The sequence below is a fragment of the Trachemys scripta genome, chromosome 4 (genome assembly GCF_013100865.1).
Source record: "Trachemys scripta elegans isolate TJP31775 chromosome 4, CAS_Tse_1.0, whole genome shotgun sequence".
In the NCBI taxonomy this organism is placed as follows: Eukaryota; Metazoa; Chordata; order Testudines; family Emydidae; genus Trachemys; species Trachemys scripta.
Genome location: NC_048301.1, coordinates 113865387 through 113893382, shown reverse-complemented (window position 1 = coordinate 113893382; position 27996 = coordinate 113865387). Strand labels below are relative to the sequence as shown.

The window sequence follows — 27996 nt, the reverse complement described above, 5'->3', positions numbered from 1 at the left end:
AGGGCAGAAGGGCTGCTTGTTCCCTGTCCTGGGTTCTTTTTGTCTCTGTATTTGTGGGACTAAACAGCAAACCGGGGCAAAGAAAGGAAGCTGGCTCCCAAGTTCTCTGTGGACTTTCACAGTAAGTGCATCACACTCTGTTTTACCTTGACTTAAATTAATCTTGCTTAATCAACAGCTTTATGAAGTTAGAGGAGGGGATTTATCTCATGCTGCCTGTCTATCAATTGTAAACCTAAAACTGTGTTAAGGAGGAATCTTTCCCCTTGCTCCTCTAGTATCTTGCAGCTTTATGCTTCCTTGGCAGCTTTACATCTGACAGAGGTTAGGATTCCATAGCCACTACTAAGCCTGCACCTGAACGACCTGCATTTGCCGTTTTGAACACAGTTGGTCTTTAGAAAGTTATAAAGAGTTTTCTTGCAAACTCATGAACTAGACAGGGCCGACCAGAGGGGGGGTGCAATTGGGGCAATTTGCCCTCACGAGAGTTTTTTGGGGCCCCTGGAACGGGGTCCTTCACTCGCTCCAGGGGCCGCGGAAAACTCTCGTGGGGCCGGGGCTCTCGGCGGCGGGGGGTCCTTCCGCCCCAGGACCCGCTGCCGAAGTGCTGGGTCTTCGGCGGCAATTCGGCAGCCGGGGGTCCTTCCACTCCGGGACCCACCGCCGAAGTACTGGGTCTTCGGCAGCAATTCGGCAGCGGGGGGGTCCTTCCACTCTGGGACCCGCCGCCGAAGTGCCCCGGGACCCGCCGCTGAAATGCCGGGTCTTTAGACGCATCTGGCATTAACTTCTAAAGAAGAAGTATCTTAATCCCCTAGACTGCTTTGAAACGTTTTAGCCACAGGTGGTTGTTTATGATCTCTCGCTGTCTTGAAAGCCATCACACACCTGTGTATTCTGAAGGAGGGAAGAGAAGACCTGGACGAGGGAAAGGGGAAACATGGAAATAGGAGAAAGGAGTGGGGAACAGATGGAATGAGAAAGAGGAGAAAGAAGAGAGAAAACATGGGAAGGAAAAGGGCACATGGAATGGGAAGAGAAGAGATGTGGAATGGGAACAGGGGAGGGTGGGAGAGAGAGGAAGAATTATAGGGCCTGTCTTCACTACCATGCTAAATCGTTGCCGCTGCAGCATGTCTGGTGAAGACGCATTACATCAACGTAACTACTCCACCTCAGCCAGATGACATAGCATGGTGTAGACACTACTTTAAGTCGATGTAAGTTACGTCGCTCAAGGGGGTGGTTTTTTCAGACCCTTGAGCGACGTAACTGGTAGTATAGACAAGCCCATAGGAAACTAAGGAGAGAAAGAAGACCTGCAGGGTGAAGGAACATTGAAAGTTGTGGGCGGGACCCAGAGAAGATGGGAGGGACAGTTTTTGGGAGCTGAAGGAGAAATCCACCAAGAGTCTTTCTCAGATAATATTGTGGGGTTACAAGTGAGCTCCTGGAACAAACTAGTCAATCGAAGAGCATCAGGCACGCAGGCCTGGATGGGTCACACCCATGAGTTCAGAGGAGAGTGAAGAATGAAATGGCTCAGCTCCTGACAATAATATGCAAGCTCATCTATATGCTATATCAGAGGACCTAGATCAGTAGCAAACCTACTTTTAAGAAATGTGCTGGGTGCTCCTGGGAATTATATACCAGTGAGCCTTACTTGTGCACCTGGTCAACTGAATGAAACAAAAATGAAAGAAACAATTATAAAAGCCTTAAACCAAATACAATGTGATAGGAACAGTCCCACCATCACTTCTGTAAAGGAAACCCAGGCCCCTCTCATCTTCCAGAATTATTTGAGCATGATGATAAAATAGTGGGCAAATTGGAAGTGGATGGTTGACATAGTTTATCTAGATGTTCAGAAAGCTTTTGACAAAGCCTTTCTCAAGGGTATTAAAGAAATTTACCCTGAGGTGAGAAGTAAATTACCGTCATGGATTAGAAACTGGTTTTGGGACAGACAAAGAATAAGAGTAAATGGTCAGCTTTCAACATGGCAAAAGGCTAAAAGCGAAGTACCATCCAGTTGTGCATTGCATTGCTGCTTATTGGATTCACTAATGACATGGAGAAGGGCAAGAACAGTGAAGTGGCCAAAATTATTTGGGTTTCTCAGGACTAGAGAAGACTGCGAGAAACTTCAGATGGACTTCATGCAAAGCTAGGCAAGTGGGCCACACTGACCGATGAAATTAAATGTTGACTAGTGCAAGGTGATACATAATTTGAACTATTCATACACATTACTAGGTTCCACATCCAGTGTAACCACTGAGGAAAAAGTTATCACTGTGAGCAGCTTAGTGAAAACCTCTGCCGAATGTGTAATATAGATCAACATGCCCACCCCTCCCCAAAAAAGTACTTATGATGTGTAAAGAATGGAATAGAAAATACTGCAAATATTATCAGAGGTGACAAGATAGAATGGAACAGAAAGTAATGAATGGGTTAGAGAAGGTAGGTCTTATTTAGCCTCTCATAAAATGAGAGCAAGAGGATAGTCAATAAAATTGAAAGGCAACAAGTTTAAAACTAATAAATACTCTTTGCCACAAGGTATACAGTGTGTAAATGAGTTCCAAGAGTTAATTATACATTCACAAGCTCATCTTTGAGAAGATGGATTCATATATTTTAAGGCCAGTTGGGAGCATTACGTCATCTAGTCTGATCTCCTGGATAACACAGATTCTTAAAATTCACCCAGTTACTCCTGTATTGAGCCCAATCACTTGTGTTTGACTAATGAATATCTTCCAGAAAGGCCTCCAGTCTTGATCTGAAGACAACAAGAGAGGGAGGAGCCACAACTACCCTTGGTAGTGTATTCCAATGGTTAGGGGCTCTCACTGGTAAACATATGTGCCTTTATTCTACTTTCAATTTGTCTGACTTTCACTTCCAGCCATTGGTTCTTGTTATGCTTTTCCCAGCTAAATCAAAGAGTCCCTTAGTACCCAGTATCTTCTTCCCACGAAGATATTTATACACTGTAATCACATCACCTCTCAGTCTTCTTTTTGATAAACTAAACAGATGGAGCTCTAAGTCTCTCCCTGAAGGGTATTTTCTCCAGCCCTTGAATCATTTCTGTGACTCCTTTTTGCACCCTCTGTAATTTTTCAACCTCCTTTTACAGAGTGGCCATCAGAAGTGCACACAATACTCTAGTATTGGTCTCACCAATGCCATACACAGAGGTAAAAATCACTTCTCTACTCACTGATCCCTCATTTACACAGCCAAGGTTTGCATTAGCCCTTTTTGGCATGGCAACGTACTAGAACCTCATGTTGAGTTGCTTATCTGCTATGACCCCTAAATCTTTTTCAGAGTCAATGCTTTCCAGGATACAGTCCCCCATTCTGTAGGCAGGGCTTGCATTCTTTGTTCCTAGATGTATGACCTTTCATTTGGCTGGATTTTGTTTGAAGGGCCCAGTTTACCAAGCAATTCATATGGCCCTGTGGTGGGTATAGCTACACTGCAACCAGAGGTGTGATTGCAGCATGTGTAGACACAGCTGAGCTAGCTTTGATAGAGCTAGCTAGCTAAAAACAGCAGTGTAGTCACCAAGGCATGGGCAGAGGATGGGCTAGCCGCCCAATGACAATTCTGTCTAGGACCCTGGGTATGTACTTGGGCAGCTAGCCATGGCTACACTGCTATTTTTAGCGAGCTAGTTTGTTCCAAGCTATCTCAGGTATGCCTACCCATGCTGCAATAGCAACTCAGATTGCAGTGCAGACAGATCCTGCGTGACTGCCTCGTCCTCAGTATTATTTACTACTCCACCAACCTTTGTGTCATTCACAAATTTTACCAGCAGTGATTTTTGTTTACTTCCAGATCATTGATAAAAATATTGATTAGCATTGGGTCTAGAACCAAACCCTTCTGAACTCCACTAGACCCACCCCCATTTAATACTGATTCCAACTGACTTCTGTCAATCAGTCCTTAATCCATTGAATGTGTGCTTTGATATTGTATCCTACTAATCTTGTAATCGGAATGTTGTGCAGTGCTAAACAAAATACCTGACAAAAGTCTATTACATCTCAACAGTTACTATTGTCAACCACATTTGTAATCACTCTAAAAAATGAAATCAGGTTTGTTTGATGAAACCTATTTTCCATAAAACCATGTTGATTGGCATTAACTGTATTCCCACCCTTGATTTTTTTATTGATTGAATCCCATATCAGCTTTTCCATTAGTTTGCCCAGGATTGATGTCCAGCTAACCGACCTATAGTTACATATGCATTCCACATGTCCATTTTGAATACTGGCATGACATTAGTACTCTTCCAGTCTTTGGGAATTTCTCCAGGATTCTAAGATTTATTAAAATCTAACATCAGCAGGTCAGAGATATCCTTAGTCAACTCTTCTAGGATGCTTGGGTGCAAGTTATCTGGGGCCTGTTGTCCCTAGTAGATGATGTTTAACATCCTTAGTTGTTACTAATGGACTGGAAACAACTACTTCATCCTCATGTGGGATGAGATCTGAGTTACTACAGAGAATTCTTTCCTGGATGCTGGCTGGTGAGTCTTGCCCACATGCTCAGGGTTTAACTGATCACCATATTTGGGGTCGGGAAGGAATTTTCCTCCAGGGCAGATTGGCAGAGGTCCTGGAGGTTTTTCGCCTTTCTTTGCAGTGTGGGGCACGGGTCACTTGCTGAAGGATTCTCTGCACCTTGAGGTCTTTAAACCATGATTTGAGAATTTCAATAACTCAGACATAGGTTAGGGATTTGTTATAGGAGTGGGTGGGTGAGAGTCTGTGGCCTGTGTTGTGCAGGAGGTCAGACTAGATGATCATAATGGTCCCTTCTGACCTTAAAGTCTATGAGTCTATGTGATATGAATACATTATCCTGCTTCTTTCCAAATACAGATCGGAAACAATTATTGAACACTTCTGCCTTTTCTACATCTGTATTAACAATTTCACCACCTCCATCTAATAGCAGGCCTATAGCATTTTTAGGTTTTATTTTGTTCCTGATCAACTTTAAAAAACTCCTTCTTACCATCTTGCCAGCATGGATTTTTCCTAATATCTTTAGCTTCCCTTTTGAATTTTCTGCACCTCATAACTTCTAATTTATATTGGTTGTTATCTATTTCTCTTCTTTCCCTTTGTTCTATACTGTGCTTTTATTTCTAAATGCTGACTTTGCTTCTCCACTGAACGGGGATGGGCTCCTAGCCAATGTTGTCCTCTTTCTTGATTATGGAAGTGTGGCTTTTTGGTCATCTAATAATCACTTCTTAAAGAATTGACTCTCTCTTTTTTCCCAGAATAAAGGTAATCGGGCTATGATCTCTGGTCCCTAGGCAACCATCAACTTCCAGTTCATTGATCAAGTCATCTTTATCCATCCTAACAAAGTCCAAAATAGAGTTGCCTCTAGTTGGGTGCAAAACCTTTTGTGTTAGAAAATTATCTATAAGTTCCAGAAACTCTAATGATGCTTTGCTGCTGGCTGCATGAAATCTCCAGCATGTGTCCGAGTGGGTGAACAGCCTCTTCTGAAGCCAAAGCTAATACTGGTCTATGGATCATCTAGCCAGAGGTGCTTTCACAGAGGATATGGTGTTACTCCTGTGCCTAGAACTCTTCTCTTGAACAACATGCCAGAGTTCCACCCAGGGCCTGAGAGTTTCACAGCTCTCCTGTTACCAAGCATGCAACACTGCCGTGAATCTGTGAAAGAGACAAAACTGCTTCTCATTCACCAGGCACATTTTAAAATTTGGGATGAAATCCATCCCTTGTATAATGGCCACTCAATGCAGTGGTTTACAGTAGCAATTCATAATACTTCCCTTGACTGTTAATACCTGGATGTAGGTTTTATAATAGAAATTGTAAGTATCACTTTCTGAATGTGACAGCAAAATACACTGGGAAACCCTGCAGGTACCAGGCTCTTGGATCACAGACGTCATTTGTTGTTCTTTATGATCAGTCATTAAGCTGTTAGGACTGGCCTTGTGAGCTGTGCTATCATTCAAGTGAAGTGCAGAACTGCTCTTATCTAAAGCCTTAGCTGCTGCTGAGCACCTAGCTCCCTTATAGCAGGTAACTGGTCTACAGGGACTATTCACCTGGCTTATCTGCCATCTCTTCAAACAGTGCAAACTCAGTCGATACATTCAGAACGAAAGTAGACATAAGACATTTACGAGGTGTCATATTTATGTAAGACAAATCAAAGCTTGGGCTGCCCTATTCTGGCATTACCAAAAGCTAGCCTGGCCTTCGGTGCAGGCCAGGCCAGGCGGGAAGGCTACCCTAGTTTGTACCCCTGTTGGAAGGCACTTAGAGACCACTGCAGAGGTTCAGAATCACTCCGGCCACTCCTCCTCCCATACTCAACATGCCCCCTCCCTTCTCTGGCCTGTCTCCATCCCACACCTGCTCCCTACCCAGGAATGGCCCCTGTGGCTTCTACAGAGGCAGTTGTGAGTTGACTGCACGGGCTCTGCGCTGGCATAGAGGCCCGTGTCTGGTCTAGAGCCCTTATGGCTGCCCTATGGCGCCGTGTGCCATTTCTCCACATTCCCCTACACTTTCTCAGTCCCCTCCTGCCCCACATATTCCCTTGTACCCTGCCAGTGCCCTTCTGTTCCCATAACATTCCTCTGCAGTCCCTCGGACTCCTCCTGCATCCCACACTCCCCTTCCATGTCCCAGTGTCCTGGCCTGTTCTGTAGCCACAAAAAGCCATATTGGTGGTGGGAGGCCTGGCTTCAGTCCCAGTGGAAACGTCATCAAGCTTTACCAAGGGCAGCCTCACTTTTACATCCCAACTTAGAAGGGAATTAGACACCTCTTGACTGAGGGCAGAGGCAGCCTGTGATTTCAGTCCCCTTGGAAATAATGGGTGGCCATTGCAAGTGAAAATGTTCAGGTTTGATGTGGGAAATCAGAAGATCATGAGAAACTTAAAAAAAAACCCACCCAAATTGCATGAGATTTGCGATACACTCATAAGAACTGGAACCTGAGAGAGAGAGAGAGAGAGAGAGAGAGACAGATGCACAGAGGGTTTTCCCTGTTCCCCTCAGGCTCTCCCTGTTCTGAAGGAATGGGGCTGCTTGTTTCCCCAGACGCCCCTTCTCACTATCTCTTGCTGTGAAATCCTAGACCGTAACTAGGAACAGGGCATTGTCGGGCCTGTAACCTCCTTTAAAGGGCCAGCCAACCCTTCATGGGTATATTCCTTTTTAGGGAACATAAGAATGGCCATACTGGGTCAGACCAAAGGTCCATCAAGCCCAGTATCCTGTCCTCTGACAGTAATGGCAGGTGCCCCTAAGGGAATGAACAGACAAGTGATCCATGCCCTGTCACCCAATCCCAGCTTCTGGCAAACAGAGGCTAGGGACACCATTCCTGCCCATCCTGGCTAATAGCTATTGATGGACCTATCTTCCATGAATCTATCTAGCTCCCTTTTGAACACTGTTATAGTATTGGCCTTCACAACACCCTCTGGCAAGGAGTTCCAGAGGTTGACAGTATGTTGTGAAGATGGTCAAGAACTTGATTCCATTTCAGCCCGCCTTGGGCCTTGATATCAGTAACATCTCAGGGAGGAAACAGTCCAGGTTTAGGTTTTCTTTTGGTGTGGAGACCTTTTGATCTGCAGCAGGATGGGAGAGGACACAGGGTCTGTTGTCTAAAATTTGACTCCCACTGCCAGATGGAGTGGGGACTCAGTCTCACTTTCTATAGACACCCCTTCCTCCTGACTTCTGTATATGTGGTAGACATTTTGCTGAGACACCTTATATGAAATCGATTTTGTAGGGCTACGTTCAGAACCCATGTAAGTGATGGTGTAAGTTACAAAAATGTAGTGTATAGGGTAGTGCCCTTTTAAATAGTTTGTGAGCCCTCTAGTACTGCTCACTGTGTTCTGTGTCTCAGATACCAGTCAGAACAACAGTGTGTATATGTAGCTAGGCCTTGCACTTTGGAGGTGTAGCAGAGCAGTGACTCACCGGCACGGCGCCTCCTGCTGGTCGTCCTGGAATTAGCTCTTTCAGCCCTGGAGTGCCCTCTATGGGCCGGTGTCTCACCCTCTGTTACCTGCCTCTCTGTCCCTGTCCCTTTATCTCCAGCACGTGAGGGCCCCACGTCCCTCCCAGACCACGGTGCCCCTTACCTTGGGTGCTGCCCCTCACACAGGGAACCCCACTCCCCTGATCCCACCTCGCCTCAGTGACCCACTGCCAGTCCTCATCTAGCCCCTTTACTCAGGGGCAAACTGCAGTATGCAATGGCCACTCATCACTGGCTAGGGGGTTGGACCTGCTGCCTTTCCCTACAGCCCCAGTACCTCCTTAGACCTTCCTGTCAGGCCTCAGCCTGGTAGATCACCAGGTTTGAGCTCCCCATCTTGGACTGCCCCTTCCCCAGCACTGCTCTGTTGAAGATACTCTGTACTCCCAGACAGCCAGGTCCTTCCCCCTCCAAGGCTGGAGTGAGACAGATTGCCTGCCTCCTAATTCACAGCCCTTTTTATACCACCCCTCCCAGGCCCAGATTGGCTGCTACCTGCCCTCCCCTGATTGGCTCCTCGGGGCAGCCCTTTCCCAGAGCTGGTTTTAATCCCTTTCTGACTGAAGCGGGGTGAAAGGCTGCTTGAGAGGCTGCTGAGTGTAGTCAAAGAGCAAAATAAGCTTAAATGAGTTTTTCAAAGACTCAAATTGCACATGGCAGCTACACCACTGATAAGATGATTTGCATAAATCAAAAGAAAGTTGATGCAAGTCCAGAAGTGCTCTTAGTGCGCAATAGGAGTGTCTATATGGAGAGTTAGTGCCAAATAGCCAGTCCGCAATAGCTATTCCGGGCTGTTTCCCTGTGCAGATAAGCCCTTACTCTAGTTATAGACATCCAGCTCTAGTTTCCATTTTTAACCTACCGAAAGGAGTCCTGACAACGGCTCCAGCATGATTACAGAGCTGAGCGATATTCTTGGGGGGCTCTCGGAGTCAGGGCTGGCTCTAGGTTTTTTTGCTACCCCAAGCAAAAAAAATTTTGGCTGCCCCTTCCCCCCGCACCCTCCTGCCGCCCCAGCCCTGGGTCACTGGTAACTCGCTCCCAGGGCGGGTCATTCAGCAGGAATTTTGGATGTGCACAGAACACAGACAGGATTGGTTCCCATATGGTTACAGAACTGCAGTAAAGTGGAACAATTTTCAGCTTGTGTGATTGGAGGATATCTGGATGCATATTATAAGACTGTCCTACATAAATGAGAAAAAGTTGAGGTGCCTTTATTATTCTTTTGTTCCATTCTTTGTTTCTATGGGGAATTTGCCAATGCAATATCACTGTCTTCCTTTTAAACAAATAAAACTAAAACTTAATAATAATAATAAAAAAGCAATATCTGTTGAAAATAGCAATTCCAGTCCTAATAACCACTGGGAAGCATTTCTTGCTCAATTTATTCTACTTTTTCCTACAGCAAGTTACAGTGGATCAGTATATTTGATTTGGGAGAAATGAAGTAACAGCTGCCCAAATTGAGCTTGAGCACTCCTGAATTTTGAGCGTGTTCAAATCTGGAAGGCAGGTGCTGCATTCCCTTTCTGAATATTAGCTAAATCTGGAAAAGAAAAGTCAATTTCTGCTTCCACGGCTCAGAAGTGTAAATCCTCCTACATGCCTGGTACTGTATCTAAAGCTGCCCAGTCTAGTAGAAGAATGCATCCGAAGAAGTGAGGTTTTTACTCACGAAAGCTTATGCCCAAATAAATCTGTTAGTCTTTAAGGTGCCACCAGACTCCTTGTTGTTTTTGTAGATACAGACTAACACGGCTACCCCCTGATACTTGACAGTCTAGTAGAGCCTCCCCTCCCTTACTTTTCATTTTAAATTCTAGTGGGATCCACGTACCTGCCTTGCTAGGTTTCAGATAGAGAGGTGCAATGTGCATTTAGTCCACCCAATTCTTTCTTTGGGGGAGAGCCCAGGGCTGGGGCAGCAGGAGGTGCGGGGGGCAGGGGCAGAAGAGTCCAGGGCTGGGGTGGCAGGGGGTGCGGGTGGGGGGAGATCCCAGGGCTGGGGCAGCAGGGGGGTGCAGGTGGGGGCCAGAACTGGGGCAGCAGGGGATGTGGGCGGGGGAGACTCCAGGGCTGGGGCAATACAGAGGTGCGGGGGAAGCCAGGGCTGAGGTGGGGGGAGGCAAAAATCCTAGAGCTGGCCCTGTCCCTACCGTTTACAGCAAGCTGCAGCATGAGGTTTCAGTTCTACACTCCTTCCCCCTCCCTTTCCTGTTAATTGCGGCCAAGGGAATGCTGAGAAATGTAGTTCTTTCCCTGCTCCAGGGCTGGCTCTATAGGCAGGGAGCTAACCAAGGAACTACAACTACCAGGGCTCCCTGTTGGTTCTCAGCTCTCATGCTGGATTCTTGCGCCCCTGCAAATTTGCTGCCCCAAGCACCTGCTTGCTTTGCTGGTGCCTAGATCCGGCCCTGCTCGGAATTCAAAAGTACCAGCCAATGAGGTGAGTATGGATTGCTTGTCAAACTTGCCATTGAAAGCAACAGGTGAGAATACTGAAGTGGAACCAAAGACAGTCACTATGTCCTGACCCCTTGCCAGTGACAAATGACATGGTACAACACAATACTCAACATGATCCCCTGCTGGCCCAGGGACATGACATTGTGATGAGTGGATGGACTAATGCATGCAAACAACTGCCTCCAGCTGTTCTTGTTTGAAAAAAAAAAAAAAAATCAGCTGCGTGTAGGTCAGCATTGCCTAATGAGTGGTACCAGAGTGCTTATTCCAGCAAAGCTCAGGCCACAGGTACTTTAAGGACTATCTGGAGGCCATCTGAGAACTGTAGAAATGAAAGCCCTGGCAAGGAGTTGTGTGTGGAGATTCTCTGTCTAGCACCTTCTTTGAGGGCTGAGATCCTGTAGTCCAACTGTCTAGCCCCTAGGACCAGTGCTGACCCCTCAGATTTTTCTGTAGCTTAAGCACACCCTCCCCCAGAACTCCAGCGGTGTGGGCACTCTGAGTTTACAGTTAATCTCTTCAGGGGCATGTGATAATGAAGCAAACATGCACACACAGACTTTGCACAGGAGTCTAAAACACCCTGGCTCTCTAATGAGATAGCATGGGAGATACACAGATCTAGACAAAGTAATATACACACCTGTATGCATGTTCCTGCCTCTGTTTCCTAACCACTCTGCAGAGTTCTTTGAGCTTGGGCAGAGCCCTCTGAGAAGGCATGTGTTCCTGCACATGCCTTCTCCTCTGAACCATGGAGTCTCTCGGACACTGACCTCTGCAGTCAATACCCTTCTGCTCTCCTGTCCAAACTTCCTCTGCTTCAGCTCTCTTCTCAAAATGGATGGTGACTCAGAAGCTCTCTTTTATAACCTCCCATCTCCTTTGTCAAGTGACTGCAGTTCTACCTCATCAGGTGATCAGAATCACTCATCATATGACCTGTTGCTTAATTACCAGCCCACCTGGACAGATTGGTTCTCCTGGTTGGTAGCCAACCTTTTGTTTCAGGCTGTTTCTATTTGAATAGAAGACCATCAAGGTTTAATGACTCTCTATGATTAGTCCTGGGCCACCAGCCCTAGGCATTTCAATCCAACATGGAGTTAAAGGAAACAGAGAAGGCAACAAGCCCCACTTTCAAAATGGAGTTTGCAGGCTGACACAGATACTCACAGACAGAATTTGTAAGCCATACACAGATAGCTTCCCCAAATCATCCCAGTGGGGGTTGTTTTATTGCAGCAGATGCCCATTCTGAATGGCCTGATGTATTCTGTATGAATTCAGATAGTTCAGCACTGGTGATGGCACCATACATTTCATTAAGAGACCACTTAAACCAGCTTTTAAGCATAAGTATAGCAGCATCTTTTGCACCAGTGAAACCATTGAAAATACTATGTCTACAATACAGCCATAGACAGTGATTTATGATAATACCAATGAGCTTCATGGCCCTGTTTCTACAAGTGACCCTAACATGGTTGGCAAAGCAGGAAGGTATTGCCGATACAACTACACCAGAATGTACAGACACTGTTCAACATAGTGTTGTGAAGCCTGGAAGATGTTATCAAGAAATATCTAGAAAGAAGTCACAATCAGCCGTAAGTGGTGTAGTGTAGACATAGTCAAAGTAGCCCTTGTACTGTGTCTAAGAATTTTAATGTCCTCATTTTTATATCAGGGGTTTTTGACTCACTTCCTCATTTTTATAAAATCTTCCTTTCTACAGTGTGACAGATCTGATTTTTGGTACAGTCCATTCTATAGGGATGTTACATTTAAATATATTGTTGTCTCTATTTGTGAGTGACTCAAACGTAGCTACTTCTTGTACCAAGTCTGTTACTTAGAATGATGTCAAGAATAGTCCCTTTTCTCGTTTACTCTAGAAATAGCTGTACTTGGGAACAATTGTTTGTCAAGAAATTTTTGTCTGTTGCCCAAAATTTCATATTTTAATCTCATTTTAATTGTATTTTATTAATAACTTTAAAACTATGGTTATAGAAACTTTTCATTTACCAAAAAACCTGTTTTCAGTAAAGATTTAAAAAAAAATCATAAAAACATTTATAAAAAAAGGTTTGAAAAAACCCCTAACAGATCCACTTTGAGCCCTTCTAACTCAGAACAAGTTCAACAATTTTTGAAAACTCTCTGCACAAGACCTTCAAAAGATGAGCCTGGGAACTTAAATTCATCGCTCTGTTGTCACTAAACACTAACCTTGATTGCCCACTTCATTTTAAGTGTCTCCTGCAACATGTGTCCCATCTTGTATTTAGCTCAGACCTTCTGGTAACTTTCTCCAGACAAAGAGCTCTGTGGAGCCTGAAGGCTTGTCCCTGCCACCAACAGAAAGTGGTCCAATAAAAGACATTGCCTCCTCTACCTCATCGCTCTCATTTTTGGGGGGAAACACTTTCACATTTTCCAACCAGCTTCAGTTAATCTGACACTCAGTTGAGCAGCTCTGATTCCATCCAGTAGGGGGTTAAACTTTCCTGCTTTATGACTGTAGTCACACCCTAATTGATGGAGGATAGGAAGAAGTCCTATGGAGAGGTCATTCAATAATTGTCCATTACAAGAGTTTTACATGTTTCTCTGAAGCCTCAGGGGCTGACGGTGCTGGGGGTAGGATCCCAGACTATATGGATCATTGATCTGATCTGCTATGACAATACTTACACTGTAAAGAGTAAACTAGGAAAATAACTGTTACAAGAAATCTCTAGTAACACACAATGCAGACGATAACATCTGCTGAGCTAATTCCTTTGGTTCCATGGGAAGGTGTTTGTTTTGTGCAGTGACTGCAACTTTATGATGTCTCTTGGTTTTAATAGTCTGATGGAGTTTAGCTTTAATCTTCTAATGTTCTTGATTCAGTTTCAGACCATTCCTAATAGCACACGATGAGTGAAGACAAGACCCTGACTGACATCCTTGTGCAACAACTGGAGGATCTCGAAAAGAAAGATTTAAAAAAATTTAAACACAAATTATCTGATTTTCGCTATGAGGGGACGAAACGTAAAATCCCCCGGAGCAAGCTGGAGAATGCCGACGAAATGGATGTGGCCAGTCTCCTGATAGAGTTCTATGGCGAAGACAGTGCAGCGAACGTAGCGATCGAAATCTTCACCAAAATCGGTCTGAAAAACTCTGCCGTGAAACTCCAAGAGGAAAAAGAGACAGGTACAAAAAAAATCTAACGCGGCTGCTACCCCTGTGAGTCCTTCTTCGTTAATATTCCCCACTGCAGCTCCAGCAGAAGGAGCAGCAGTAGTAGCAGCAGCAGCAAGCTAATGCCACCTAACGGATTCCAAAACCCTGAGGAAACCGGTGGGAGTCACCAATCAAGGCAGAGACACATATGGGGTGAACTTGCAAAACTCCAGCCTCCTTTTTTTGCACCTGCAAAAAGTGCGGCCCCATAACTGCAGGTCTAAATCAGAGCATTTGCACTTCTAACAACCTGCTCTGTACCTACTGGGAGTACCCAGATTTGCACCTATACGTCAGTTTGCATCAGTAGAAGGGATGCTGCTCTTTGAAAATTTGGTCCATAATATTTTTCTAGAATGACAGTGAAACTATTGTGCCTCTCTTTTATTAGTAGCTCTTATTGCATGTTGTCTAGATGAGCACTGCATTTATTATGCCATGAATCAGCTGTAGTTAGTGTATAATACATTTCTACATAAGTAGTTATGTAAAATATAGACAGACACCATACAGGTAACCGAGAAAAAGAAAGACCTGTGAGAAGCAGAATGCTATTGTAAGAGCCTGATTCTGCTCCTATTGCGCTTCCAGGTTGCATGGTCATGCCCCAAATTTTATTTTTATGTGGGAGAAAGCACCGCCCATCACACAGGAGCTAAACCAGTGGTTCTCAAACTTTTGTACTGGTGACCCCCTTTCACATAGCAAGCCTCTGAGTGTGACCCCCCTAAAAAATTAAAAATACTTTTTATATATTTAACACCATTATAAATGCTGGAGGCAAAGCGGGGTTTGGGGTGGAGGCTGATAGCTCGTGACCCCCCATGTAATAACCTTGTGACCCCCTGAGATTTGGGGCTTCTCTAGGGCCCACGCCCTTGGCATGAATTATAACAGCCCCAGGGACTGCTCAGCTTTCCAGCAGCCTGACACCACTGCCTGTGGGTGGCTCTGTGGCTCAGAGTTGCTGGACCTCACTAGATAGACCAAAGCTGCAGTGATAGTGCTACAGTTACCGATGTTTTCCCCCTTCCATTCTTATCCCCCCTTTTCTAGACCCTCTGCCTCGCCCACACACACACTTCGTAACCTTCTCAAACAAGGTGTCCAAGATGATCTCAGCCCATTGAGAATATAAGGACAATTTGCATAAAATTGGTTTTGCCATTTTTGTGAGTTACACTAGTTTGAAAACGAAGCACTTTCCCCCTCCTCTCCACCTGAAGTATTATTCTGTTGCTTTGGACTCATATTTTAATGAGTCTGACGAAGTGGGTATTCACCCACGAAAGCTTATGCTCCAATACATCCATTAGTCTATAAAGTGCCACAGGACTCTTTGTTGCTTTTTACATATTTTAAGGATTTGTCATTGGGTCCTCACCACACTGGTGCCTCCTGCTGGCCGTTTCAGGAAATAGTGCTGGTCAACAGGTGTGCCCTCCGGTGGTGGTGGCACTCCCGTCCTCATCTCCGCCTGCAGACCCACTGCAGTTCCAGTCTCACTGCCTCTGCTTCGTGGCACAGCCCTCTGGCTGTGTCACAATCTGGGTTCCCCCCTTCCAGGGCGACTCCTTCCACAACAGTCTAGCCACTCCTCGCAGCGGCTTGGCAGTCCATAGCCTGGCCTCTTCTTCAGCAGCAAGTGGGGGGGGGGGACCCAGGCCCGCCCACTACTCTGGGTCCCAGCCCAGGGATACTCTAAACAACAGCTTCCCACTGCCCCTCCTTTCTTTCTGCACCAGTCTGTCGCAATTCCCTGGGCCACTTCCCCACAGCCCCAGCACCTTCGGCTCCTGCTTCTGGCTCCTTCACCCTCTTCCCAGGGCCTTGGGCCTGCAAACCCTAGCAGCCCTGTACACGGTGCTAGCCTCTGCATCCCTCTAGGAAGCCAGTCCCCTCCTTTGGGCTTCCTGCAGCAGACTCCTGGTTCTGGCTCGCAGCTTCCTTTTATATGGGGCAGCTGGGCCCTGATTGGCTGGTCCAGCTGCTGCCCTAATTGGCTGCAGCCGCTGCCTTAATTGGCTGTTTTTTGCAGCCCTGTAGGCTGGGTTTTAACCCTATCAGGGCCAGTGCGGGGCAGATGCCCCATCACAGGATTCATCACTTCCTGGCCCTCACTGCAACTGACCAAAGTGTAATGAAGTTTCTTTAGAATGTACTTCCCCTAATCCTGTAAGCATCCTTGATATTTAATGAGAACAAGAGGATTGAGTCTTGGCTCTATAAGTATCATTCCCACAAAAGGAATAGAGATCCATTGATATGTGGCTCATGCCCATCTCATTTCTCTGAGACTCATACTAACCCCATGTTATTTCTCTTTCAGTTTTGGTTCAGCCTCAATCTACTCGATCTCTATCTGTTGCAACTCTGAGTTTGAAAATGACACAAGGTAACGTATGGGACATACATTTTGAAAATGTACCCAGTTGTTAGCAGCGTTGCAGACATTACAGTGCATCTAGCAAGTGTTCAGTGTATCAGAAGACAAAATAATAGTCATTTGGGGACAGAATCTGACCTCAGGTACACCAGTGTAAATCTAGAGTACCTGTAATTAAGTCATTATTCTGATTTATTCCAGTGTTACAGAAACCAGAATTTGACCCAGTGTGTTTTCCAAATTCTCAAATTCATGAGTAACTGAGTTGGGGGGTGATCCAAAGCCCATTGAAATAGAGGGAATCATTCTACTTTTAAACATCAGCTATTAACTTGCATGTATATATTTTCCCTTCTACTCCCTGCATCTCTCCATACTGAAGAACCTCTATCTCTGGAAACGTTTCACTAGTATAGTCAATGTTCAGCTGAATTCAATTTTTAAAATTTAATTTCAAAATATCTATTTTCCATCATCTGAAATCCCTCCCACCCCCACAGCAATATGATCTGTTATTCCCCTTATTAATTAGAATCTGGGATGCATATGCATCTAAATAACACTACTATGAAACCCCTTAATGATAAATCTGTCTTTTTCCCCTGAATTTCTGCATTCGCGGATTCTGATTCTCCATATCACTGAATTAGATTACAGACCAAAGTATAAGGAACATACACGAGAAAAATACCAACTAATAGAAGAGAGGAACAATCAAGTTGGAGAGTGTGTGGAACTAAACACAAGATACACAAAGCTGCTGATTGTAAAGGAACATCGTGACCAGAAGGAGAGAAAGCACGAAATAAGAGCCAAAGGGAAAGAGCATGCAGAAATCATGGCAAAGCGAGCTAGTTCTACTAAACTGGAGACTTTATTTGATGCTAGTGGAAACAGGCAAACACCACTGAGAACCATTGTGCTGCAGGGAGCTGCTGGGATTGGAAAAACAATGTTAGCCAAGAAGCTCATGGTAGACTGGGCATTTGGAAAACTCTATCCTGGCAAGTTTGATTACATCTTCTACATCAATAGCAGGGAAATGAACTGTATTTCTGAGCGTCGAAGCGTTGCAGATCTGATTTTAAACAATTGTCCTGACAGAAACGCACCCATCAAAGATATTTTGGTGAATCCAGAGAAGCTTTTGTTCATAATTGATGGTTTTGATGTACTTAAATTTTCCTTTGATCAGCAAGAAAGTAGTCTGTGCACTGATCCCTGTCAGACAAAGCCAGTGGAAATCATACTGAGCAGTTTATTAAGGAAAACGATTCTTCCAAAATCCTACTTAATAATCACTACGAGACCCACCGCTCTGGATAAACTCCGGCAGTGTCTGAAGTTTCCCCATATTGCAACAATCCTGGGATTCTCTGAAGAGGACAGGAAGGAGTATTTCTGCAAATTCTTTGCAAATGCCATACAAGCAAAACAAGCTCTAGATTTTGTAAAAGAGAATGAAATGCTCTTCACCATGTGCTTTGCTCCCATCGTATGCTGGATCCTGTGCACGGTGATGAAACAACAGATGGAGAGCGGAGAAGATCTAGCCAAAAGCTCAAAAACAACCACCTCGGTATACATGCTCTTTCTGTCCAGTTTATTAGATAACCATTCCAATTCAAAGGAATCCGTACACACTGACCTGAAGAAGCTATGCTCCTTAGCTGCAGATGGGATCTTGAACAATAAAATACTGTTTGAAGAAGAAGATGCGAGGAAGCATGGTTTGGATGGATCTGACATTCAGTCCCTCTTTCTCACTAAGAATGTTTTCCAAAAAGATATCGGCTTTGAAAGTGTCTACAGCTTCATTCACTTAAGTTTCCAAGAGTTCTTTGCAGCTTTGTTCTATCTCTTGGTGGAAGATAAAGAAAAAGGGTGTGATTCAGTGACTCTGAAGAAAGATGTGAATGAAATTTTGAAAAATTATGGAAAATCTAGAGAAAATTCTTTTACCTTGACGGTACGTTTCCTGTTTGGTCTCTTAAACAAAGAGAGAATGAATCACACAGAGAAAATCTTTGGCTGTAAAATTTCACCTGAAATTAAACAGAATTTATTGAAGTGGTTTGGATCTGTAGCAAAAAGAAGCTGTGGTCTGACCTTCAGATCCGTCCAGGAAAAGCAGTTTCAGCTTGAGTTGCTTCACTGTTTGTACGAGATTCAGGAAGAAGAGTTTGTCAAAAGTGCAATGGATCATTTCCAAGAAATTGGTCTGAGCAATATTCCCTTTACAAAAATCGACCACATGGTTCTTTCATTCTGCATAAAGAATTGTCGTAATGAGCAGTCGCTCTCTCTGAACGATTGTACGTTTGGACTGGAAGAGCAGGAGGAAAGACAAGAGTCAGTGCTACGAAAGTTAGTTCCTTGGTGAGTGTGTCGGTTTATTGATATGAATATCCAGCATGTGTAGTTATAATAGCACCTGCTATTGTCAGAGTGCAAATGGATCTGTCAACCATAGGCCTAAATCCAGACGTCCTTACTCAATACATTGTATTGATGATACATTGCCACTGCTTACATTGCCACAATCTTGACGAAATGCCTATTCAAGTCAACAGGAGAGTCTTTCCCATAAACATTAATGGTCTTTCGTTCAGGATCTTTGTCCTGGCCAATAACAGACACCTTCAATTCCCTGGGCTGTCAACAAGCCCGATTCACTTACACTTTTCAAAATACACATTTCTGATGCCAGAAATCTGCCATTTACTAATTTTGCATCAGAATAAAGAGGTAGTAGCATCCGATAATGTTTAAAAGGCTTATTTTTCAAAAAAATAATTGAATTGTCTCCTCCAGAATAAAAACTACTGAGCCAACCTCTTGAAATGAGAGTGAATTTTTTTTTTCAGCACCCACAATGGAACGTTTCTTTTCTCTCTTTCCAGGGAGTTGGAGGAGAAGGAGCCAAAATATTCCCCACCTCACCTTTTGTGTCAAGCACTGAAGGATCCAGGCTGTAAACTAAAGAAAATATCGTAAGGGTTTGCTCTTCTACAAGCCGATCATTGCTGCTGTCCTCTCAGGGGCTTAGCAGCTATGTATCACTGGGGTTTAGTCTCTGAGCAGCAGAGCGACTGCTAATTCACATGGAACCAGCCAGCTTCACGATGTGTTAGTGATAAAGACCCAGGAATTCAGAGGTTACTTGAGCTAGACATATTTATGTATCATTATTATTTATTATTGCCATTTTGTGCACTGTAGCTAGATAAGAACATTATTATGAAATGTATTTCTGTTATTACGTATGTCCTATACGTTTGACCAGTGTAACAGACCTGATTTCTTCTTTCGCTTCCCCTCACCCATATAAAATAAGAGCGGTTTATTTATGTTCTATGGAAAAAGAGCTGGTTGACGGGAATAATGGTTTTTATAGGTATCCAGGTCTATGACACACTGGATGTGCTCCTGAAAATGCCCACTTAGCATGGGGCTCCACAGCTGCATTATTTCCTGAATGGGAAGCTCTGTTTCCAGAGGGAAAAAATTCAGGGGTCAACATGGAAGCAACTCCTACTGAAGTCAGTGCAAGCCTAGGCAAGAATCTCAGAGGAGAATTTTGACCAAGAATGCTACTAACAAACCAAGAAGTCCCAATGGTGATTGGTTTTTAAACCCCTCAAACATTTGATATGAGGAAGAATTTTCAAACATACAGTACCTAAGGGATTTCAGTGAATGTCAGTGGCCCCAAGACAATCACTGCATGCTCGAATGAACTCCCACAGGAAAATGATCAAAGACAAAAACACCCTTTCACCTGTGGGTGAACTCTTTTCACAAAGTGATGACTCCACATCTGACCCCTATCAATCCTCACCCTCAAAGGAAACCTGACCAAGGCTTTCAAAAGATAAGCCTGGGAGTTTGAATTCATAACTTTGCTAGACACTAAAAATGATGGTCTTAATAAAGACACCGGAGTTATGGCTTATTACAATCTGCAACCCACTAACCCCCCCTGTTTGTCCTAAACCAAAGGGGCCACTTCCCCTTGAATGGTCCCTGGATTAGAATATATGATAACTACTTATGCTAAACTATCTGTTTGATCTTATATTTAGCTGTGACACTCTTAGTACATCTCCCAGCCCTGAAGAAGAGCTCTGTGTAGCTTGAAAGTTTGCCTCTCTCACCCTCAGAAGTTGGTCCAATAAAAGAAATTACCTCATCTAACTTGTCTCTCTAATGGCACATAGACTCTTTTGAAAAATCTACCCTAAACAGTCTTCCCTTTCTCCTGTTTACTTACCCAGATCCTGTTTAGTTTTTCACAACTGAATCTTTATCAAACACAAACCAATTACAGTTCAGCTCTTGGGATTGCTAATTGAACATGGAATATTATGAAACATCTTCCCTGTAATGAAAGATCCTGTTATAATGAATGCATGCCAAGGAGGAGAGCAGAAGGCACGCACCAGGGGATGAGTTAACCATAACTCTGACTGTCCTGACTTCTGCTACAATCTCAGTTTCCCTATTACATTGGCATAGTGTTTGTTTGTTTTTAAAATGGCTTTAATTATTTTAAATCAATTATACAAAACTGTACTTGCAAAACACCCCAAATTATCATGGGGAAGCAAGGAAACATGTTACAAACATAAAATCCTGGCCTGCTAAATCATTCCACCTTCCCATGAGCCTTCCATTTGCACACTGTCTTTTCCTTTTGTAGAAGAGAGAAATTCCTTCCACGTCACATGTAATTCTTCAGTTTTCCTATTATTTTTTAAATGTGAATTTAATGGGACTACTCATATACTTCAAATTAAACATGTACCTAGGTGTTTCCAGGAGCAGGGCTTGAGATTGTTCTCTTGTTCAGCACTGGTCAACTTGAACATACCCTCACACCAGTCTGTAAATTGCCTAGGAACACTTCTGCCATGTCAACGTCACATCAGCAGAGTGTTTGGCACATGCCATAGGATGGCTAGCGATCACTTTGGTTCAAGAACAATACAGCTGGCTAAGGACCTGACCCAAAGCCAGGGAAGATGATAGGAGTCTTTAGGCTTTGGATCAAGCTCTAAATCTCTTTTCAGGAATACACTGATATGAATAAAGTGGAGGCGGCCAACTGGGTAAAAACAAGCAGTAACCACATCTGTCTCTTGCAGCTTAGGATGCTGCCGTCTCACCTCCGCTTGTTGTGAGGATCTCGCCTCTGCTCTCAAGACAAACCAGTCTCTGAAAGAGCTGGACCTGAGCGGTAACAAACTGGGGGAAACAGGGATTAAATTGCTCTGTAAGGGACTGAAACATCAAAACTGCAGTGTTCAGAAATTGGGGTAAGTAATCATGGATTTTCATTATAACTGTGTTATATTCATGGCATTATAACTGAAACCGACATCCAGGAGGAACTCTTCACTTCAGTTCACAGTCAGTGATAGCCCTCTACTCAGCTCTGAGACCCAGTTCAGAAGATTTCAGCCCCAGGATTATGGAGCTGCTGCTAATTACACTATGGTGAAGGTTGCACGCAGCCTTCCAGCAGAAGCCCAGTTTTCCATTCCCCAGTAACTTTCATGAACACCCCCTTGTGGTCTGAAAATGGCCATGCTGCACTCTCAGGCCAGAGGAGAAGTTCCCAGGAATGTTTAAACACGAGTCTGTGATCTCTGAGCTGGAAGGAGGCAGCAAATTGACTCTTGCCAGTCCCAAACCTTTTGGCTTCCTTTCGAAAGTGGAAGATTAACATTACCAAGCCCTGATGTAGGGAGATAAAGCCCCTGTGGGACTTTGACTCGGTCACAATCAATTATAATGATTAATAATTACTGGCATGTTATGGGCCAGATTGTGGCTGCTGACTAGGGGTACAAAGTGGAAGTGGGGAAAAGGGCACCAACCAAGAAGCCTTCCATTGATACGCCCTTGCCAAAGGGGCACACAGCCCCAGTCCTGACATGCCCAGAACACAATGGGAGAGAAGGAAAAGAGCCATGGTGTCACTTTTGCTACTGGAGTCCTCTAATGGTCATGGTGTGATGAGGCTGGGGCCGTAGCCCTATTCGTCTTCTGCACCAATTATAGGACCAAGACTAATTCAAGAGGCCGCTCACATGGCACCTTTCAGAGAATGTAGCAGTGGCCAGCCCAGCACTCCCAGAGCTATTCTGGTTTCCTTAACATTGGAACAGCCAGGATACCCCTCAGACCTGCTGGATTTCAACTCACACCTTTGCTGCAGGTGTCGAGTTGCCTTGCTTGGCTTCCTAGGAGCCCAGCTGTGACAGGGACACAAGTGGCTGTGTTCAAATGAAGAGCCATTGTGTGTTCCGTATACCTTTGTCTCCTGCAGGCTGAGGGGTCGCAGTCTCACCGCTACTTCCTTGGGCGATCTCGCCTCTGTGCTCACTAAAAACCAGAGCCTGACAGAGCTGGACCTGAGCTATAGTAAATGGGGAGATTTAGGAGTGAAGCTGCTGTACAAAGCACTGAAGCATCCGAACTGTAAACTACAGAAAATAAAGTGAGTAACCACTGGTCTAGATGAGCATTTTCTTCATACTGTATTTCCTTATCTCTTTTCACCAATGATCTGTGTGTGCTAGGCATGGGCAAACAGCCTCATATTCAGATGTAGGGCTCCTGCTATTCCGGCAGTATTTGGAAATCTAGAGCCAAATATTACACTATTAATCCTTTAAACCCTCTCTAACATCACCCCTCCTCTCAGCCATAGGCGCTTTTATTTTTCCCCAGGGATGCTCCATCCCCTCTCTGCCCTGAGGCCCTGCCCCCACTCCACCCCTTCTGCAAGGCCCCGCCCTTAATCTGCCTCTTTCTGCCTCCCCTCCAACCTCTCCCCCAGACCCCTGCCGCTCACTGCTCTCCACCCCCCGCAAATGCCTTTCCCAGCCTCCAAACAGCTGATCGGCACCGCAACCTATCAGTTGTGGCTGGTGGGTGCTATTTTTTTTCGTGAGTGCTCCAGCCCTGGAGCACCCATGGAGTTGGCGCCTATGCTGTCAGCTATAGGGGTACACCACCCATTGAAATGAAGGGGAGCTACACTTGTGTAAATGGGCGCAGAACTGAGCCCAGAAGGCCTGCTCCAATGCCCATTGAAACCAATGGAAAGAGTCACTTTCACTTTAACAGACTCTGGATCTGACCTAGGGAATCTAATTTTCACCACCTTGCACATCACCTCTGAAACCGGCCCCCTGAGTGCAGTGAGTGGTGCAGAAACAGGTTGTTACTTTTCTCTCTGTCCATCTCTGTCTGCCGCAGGCTGGAGTGTTGCCTTCTCACAGCTGCTTGTTGCGATGACCTTGCCTCTGTTCTCGGTACCAACCAGACCCTGACGGAGCTGGACCTGAGAAATAATGAGCTGAGGGATTCTGGAGTGAAACATCTGTGTGCCGGACTGAAACGAGAGAACTGTAAAATACAGAAACTCGTGTGAGTGCTCCCGGGCTGCCTTAAAAGCCTCTGATTAGTGTTTGCTCGTTTCAGAGGCAGATGTGTAAGTTTCCCCAGGTGGGCGGTGGAGGTGCAGTGCCAATGAGACCGGGGGCATGAGCAACCTGAAGTACCAGAAGAGAGAATATTTTGTGCGGAAGGATTTAGCTACAGCATCTCAAATAAAGAGGCAAAGCCTGCAGAAGTAAGGGCTGGATCCTTCAGCACACATTCCCATGTGAAAGCGTTGCAAGGTCGAGCTCACTGATACCAAAGGGCTTTCCTTTATGCAGACTTCTATATCTGTAGACTGGGGGTAGGAAATGCCTCTCTGGTTGGACTCCTCTAGGACTCTACCCATAGAGATGCTGCTCAGAGCAGAGGACTGAAGCAGCTGCTTAGGAGGCTAGCAGAGGGTGCCAGGAAATGGGAATCCCCAGGGCAAGCTGTAAGACTCACAAGGCCTGATCACTGTCCTCTCTGTCCGTCTGTCCCCTGCAGGCTGTCCAACTGTTATTTCACAGTAGTTTGTTGTGGGGCTCTCTCTGCTGTTCTCAGTAAAAGCCTGTCCCTGAGAGAGCTGGACGTGTGCTATAATAAACTGGGAGATGCAGGAATGAAGCTGCTGTGTGATGGGCTGAGACAGCCAGACTGCAAACTACAGAAACTAAGGTAAGTCACCAGCAGCTTCCTTTGTGATTGGCTGGTCTTGGCTCTGCTCTTTCTGGCTAATCTGGGCACGTTTTCCTCCATCACCACATTGTGGCTGCTTAAATTAAACATCTCCAGCAATTGCAGCTATTCCTTGATCTCTGGCAACAGTGGGATCTTTCTACATTTAGCAATGTGAGTCACCAGATAGTCCCATCCATTCCCCTCACAGTGCCAGGATCAGCTCGTCACAGCTTGCCCCACTAGAGGCCGGTAGACAGTCTCTGTTTTCTTTTTAAGGTGGGGTCTTTTTTTGTGCATTTAGTGGTCATCAAATGTGCCAAACTGGCCGCTGTGGAGAGTGAAGTGCTCTGTTTGCCCACAGAACAGGTACAGCTCCGCGACCTCACTGCCAGCTCCTCCCTGTTGACAGTGCCAGACCTTGATCAGAATTGTAGGCAGGGTCCAGTCAGTTAAATTAACATCTGGGTATGATGCAGAGAATAGGGATGAGTCCACACCTGCTTTTATTGTCTCTCCTTCTGAGCAGGGAAGTGCCACAGGTGCCCCGAAAGCAGAACTGCCTCTGCCCTGGGATGAGAATGATGTTCAGCTGAGGGTGACCAGATAGCAAGTGTAAAAAATCAGAATGGGGGTGGAGGGTAATAGGAGCCTATATAAAATAAAACCCCAAATATTGGGACGGTCCCTATAAAATTGGGACATCTGGTCAACATAGTTCAGCCTCTAAACCCATCCAGGTTCGTTCAAAAACTTGGTACCCGTGAGGAGCCTGCCAGCTAAATCATTAAGTATTACCCACTGGGATGGCAGGTTGTATGGACAACTCCCCAGCAAGAACAGGAGTGACAGCGCAAAAGCCACCAGGTGGCACTGTGTCATTGTAATGAAATCTCAGCTGATGTGCAAAAACGGATGCCACTATGCGCCTATTAGAGTCACACTGGCATTGTGAGATTGTAACAATCCCTGTTCTTGTTCCTTGCATCTCCCTCTCTCCAGCGGCTGCTGGGTGTTTTCTGCTGACTCTGTCTCTGTCTTGTGCTTCCATTTCTTTCTTACGCGGTGATTAAGGTGTGACCCTTTTCAGTGTGAGCCTGCTGGGCCAGGCCTGCTTGCCAAGATATAGATTTGTGCACAACATTCAAGAGCTTCAAATGAACTACATTGCACTAGCAATGTTCATAAAAAATTGCCAACCTTAAATTGGGGAACATCCTGCCGAACCCCAGCAGGGTAGAAAGACGAGCGTTAGATTTTCATACCTATTCTCAAATGGCACCTGCTTTTCCTAATATGGTTAGAATCACGGGGGCAAATGAATCCCGGATTTAACTCCAGTTTACTTCAGTGGAATAAGGCCAGGGCTGAATTTGGCCAACACTTTTCCTCTTCAGATAACACAGAAATAAACGAGTAGAACAGTCAGCAAGTGCTCATAGAGCGAAATCCACACAGCGGGAAGTATGTGCACAACACACTGTAAAATCACTGCCTTGCATGGTGACAGGTTTCAGAGGGGTAGCCATGTTAGTCTGTATCAGCAAAAACAACGAGGAGTCCCCCTCATTGTTTTTGTAAAATCACTGATGTTTCTCACTGAATTACGGCATAAAAAATCTCCTGAGCAACACAACTTTTTAACTATGCGGGTCATTAACCACTAGAACAGACTGCTAAGGGATGTGCTGGATTCTCCAACTCTTGGAGCCTTTAAATCAAGATAACATGTCATCCTAAATGATATGTTCTGGCTCATCCACATGTGATCGGCCTAAATACAGGGATCACAACCTAGATGCGAGTGAAATTCTATGGCCAGCCTTATTCAGGAGGTCAGACTAGAAGGGAAATTTTCAAAGGCACAAATGGTAATTACGGACCTAAACCTCATTGAAAACCAGTGAGAGTTCGGCACCTAGCAACCATTTGTACCTTTGCAAGTCTGCCTCTGGATGATCATAATGGCTCTTTCTGGCCTTAAAATCTATCAGGGATGAATTTGGCTTCAATGGCGGGGGGAGGGGGAACACCATGTATGATATGCCTGTGTTGGCATGTCCCTGCCTCTTGCAGGCTGACCGGGTGTGGTCTGACACCTGCTTGTTGCGAAGATCTTTCTGTTGTCATAACTACAAACCAGTCACTGACAGAGCTGAATATCAATCACGATGCGCTGGGAGATTCGGGAATGAAACGGCTGCGTGATGGACTGAACAGCGCAAGCTGTAAGCTGCAGACACTGCTGTAAGTGACCACCGGCTGCCCTGACATAGAAAGAAAGAAGTCATAAGAAATGATTAACAGTTGTTTCTGGTTTTTGGTTTCACCCTCCTTCCCAACTCTCCCTGCCCCCAATATACCCCTATGCTGGGGTCCACAGGGGGCATGGTCTAGGATCCAGCTGCATTGGCTCTATTATAGACTCCCACATGCTTGGGAAATCTCCAGCAGGGAAGATGGGCCCAGCCATAGGCACCGACTCCGTGGGTGTTTCCATGGGGAAAAATTAGTGGGACTGCACCCACTGGCAGCCAAGCTCCCATCCCTGTCCTACCTCACCTGACCTCCTCCTCTGCCTCCTCCCCTGAGTGTGCCGTGTCCATGTTCCTCCGTCTACCTCCCAGCGCTTGCTGCCACCAAACAGCTGTAGCAAGCTCCGGGAGGGAAGGGGGAGGAGCAAGAACCTGGCATGCTCAGGGGAAGAGGCGGGGCTGGGGCGGAGATTTGGGGAAGGAGTCGGAATAGGGGCAAGGACTTTGGGGAAGGGGTTGGAATGGGGGGGGGGGGGGATGGGGAAGGAATGGAGTCGGGGCGGGGCCGGGGGCAGAGGGGGGTCGAGCACCCACCGGCACCAGTAGAAGTCAGCGCCTATGGGCCCAGCTTCAGTTTCTGTCCCCTTTGCACCATTAGAGTATCAGAGAGGGAATGAATCAGGCCAGGGAATCTGGCCCTTTTTCTCCAGATCAATCCTGGTGCTAACTCCCACTAAAATAGGACCTTCCACTTATTTGTGCTTTGAATTATCTCACGTCCCCAAAGCAGGTTTCTGAGAATGGGGCCAGGCCAGTAGTCTTGTGATCATGCTCCCTGTTTCCATTCAAGGGGTTCAATTTTCTTAATCCCAGTCTGCCATTGTCACAGCAGGCAGGGTCTGAGAATGCCGAGGAGACAGTGCACTCACGGTCAGAGTGTGGCTGGTATCAGTTAATAAAAACTCCTGCAGCTGACTAAGGAATTACACTGATGGGCTCTAAAGAGTATCCCGGCTTGTCTTTTCTGCTTGACAGACACTGGCCAGAAGGGTGGGGAGGTTAAAAGAGAAGATAAATGGGGAGATATACATGGTTCCATCACACGCATGGCAGACCTTGCTCCTGGGGGAGCACAGAGATTTAAATCACTTTCTGTCCAAAAGTGCACTTCTGGTAGCACCACAGACCACATGTATGTGATCACAGTGGTGTGCGTGTCCGTGGGAGCAGAGGCTGAGATCTCGGGTACTGTGACATATTCACAACATACTCATGCTTCTTCCTCACTAGCTTGAATGGAGAAGTTATTAAGAGAGATGGAGATGGCAAGGGTGAAGAAGGCTATAATGGCGATGAAGACTACAATGGTGATGAAGACTACAGTGGCGATGAAGACTACAATCCTGAAGATCATCTCTGA

General features: G+C 45.5%; 1 protein-coding gene across 1 annotated transcript; it reads left to right on the top strand.

Moving 5' to 3' along the window:
- Positions 1-27996, top strand: LOC117876516 (NACHT, LRR and PYD domains-containing protein 3-like). Its single transcript, XM_034768779.1, has 10 exons — positions 1-121; positions 13485-13793; positions 16860-18576; positions 19113-19202; positions 21357-21527; positions 22544-22714; positions 23479-23649; positions 24151-24321; positions 26398-26568; positions 27867-27996. The coding sequence occupies exons 2-10, from the start codon at positions 13511-13513 to the stop codon at positions 27994-27996; spliced, it is 3075 nt and encodes a 1024-aa protein (XP_034624670.1). The 5' UTR covers positions 1-121; positions 13485-13510.

Excerpts from the sequence above, each read along its gene's own strand:
- LOC117876516 (XM_034768779.1), top strand. The coding sequence starts at position 13,511 with ATGAGTGAAGACAAGACCCTGACTGACATCCTTGTGCAACAACTGGAG. Across the intron at positions 22,715-23,478 it reads TGTAAACTACAGAAAATAAA|GCTGGAGTGTTGCCTTCTCA; the intron begins GTGAGTAACCAC and ends TGTCTGCCGCAG. Across the intron at positions 26,569-27,866 it reads TGTAAGCTGCAGACACTGCT|CTTGAATGGAGAAGTTATTA; the intron begins GTAAGTGACCAC and ends CTTCCTCACTAG.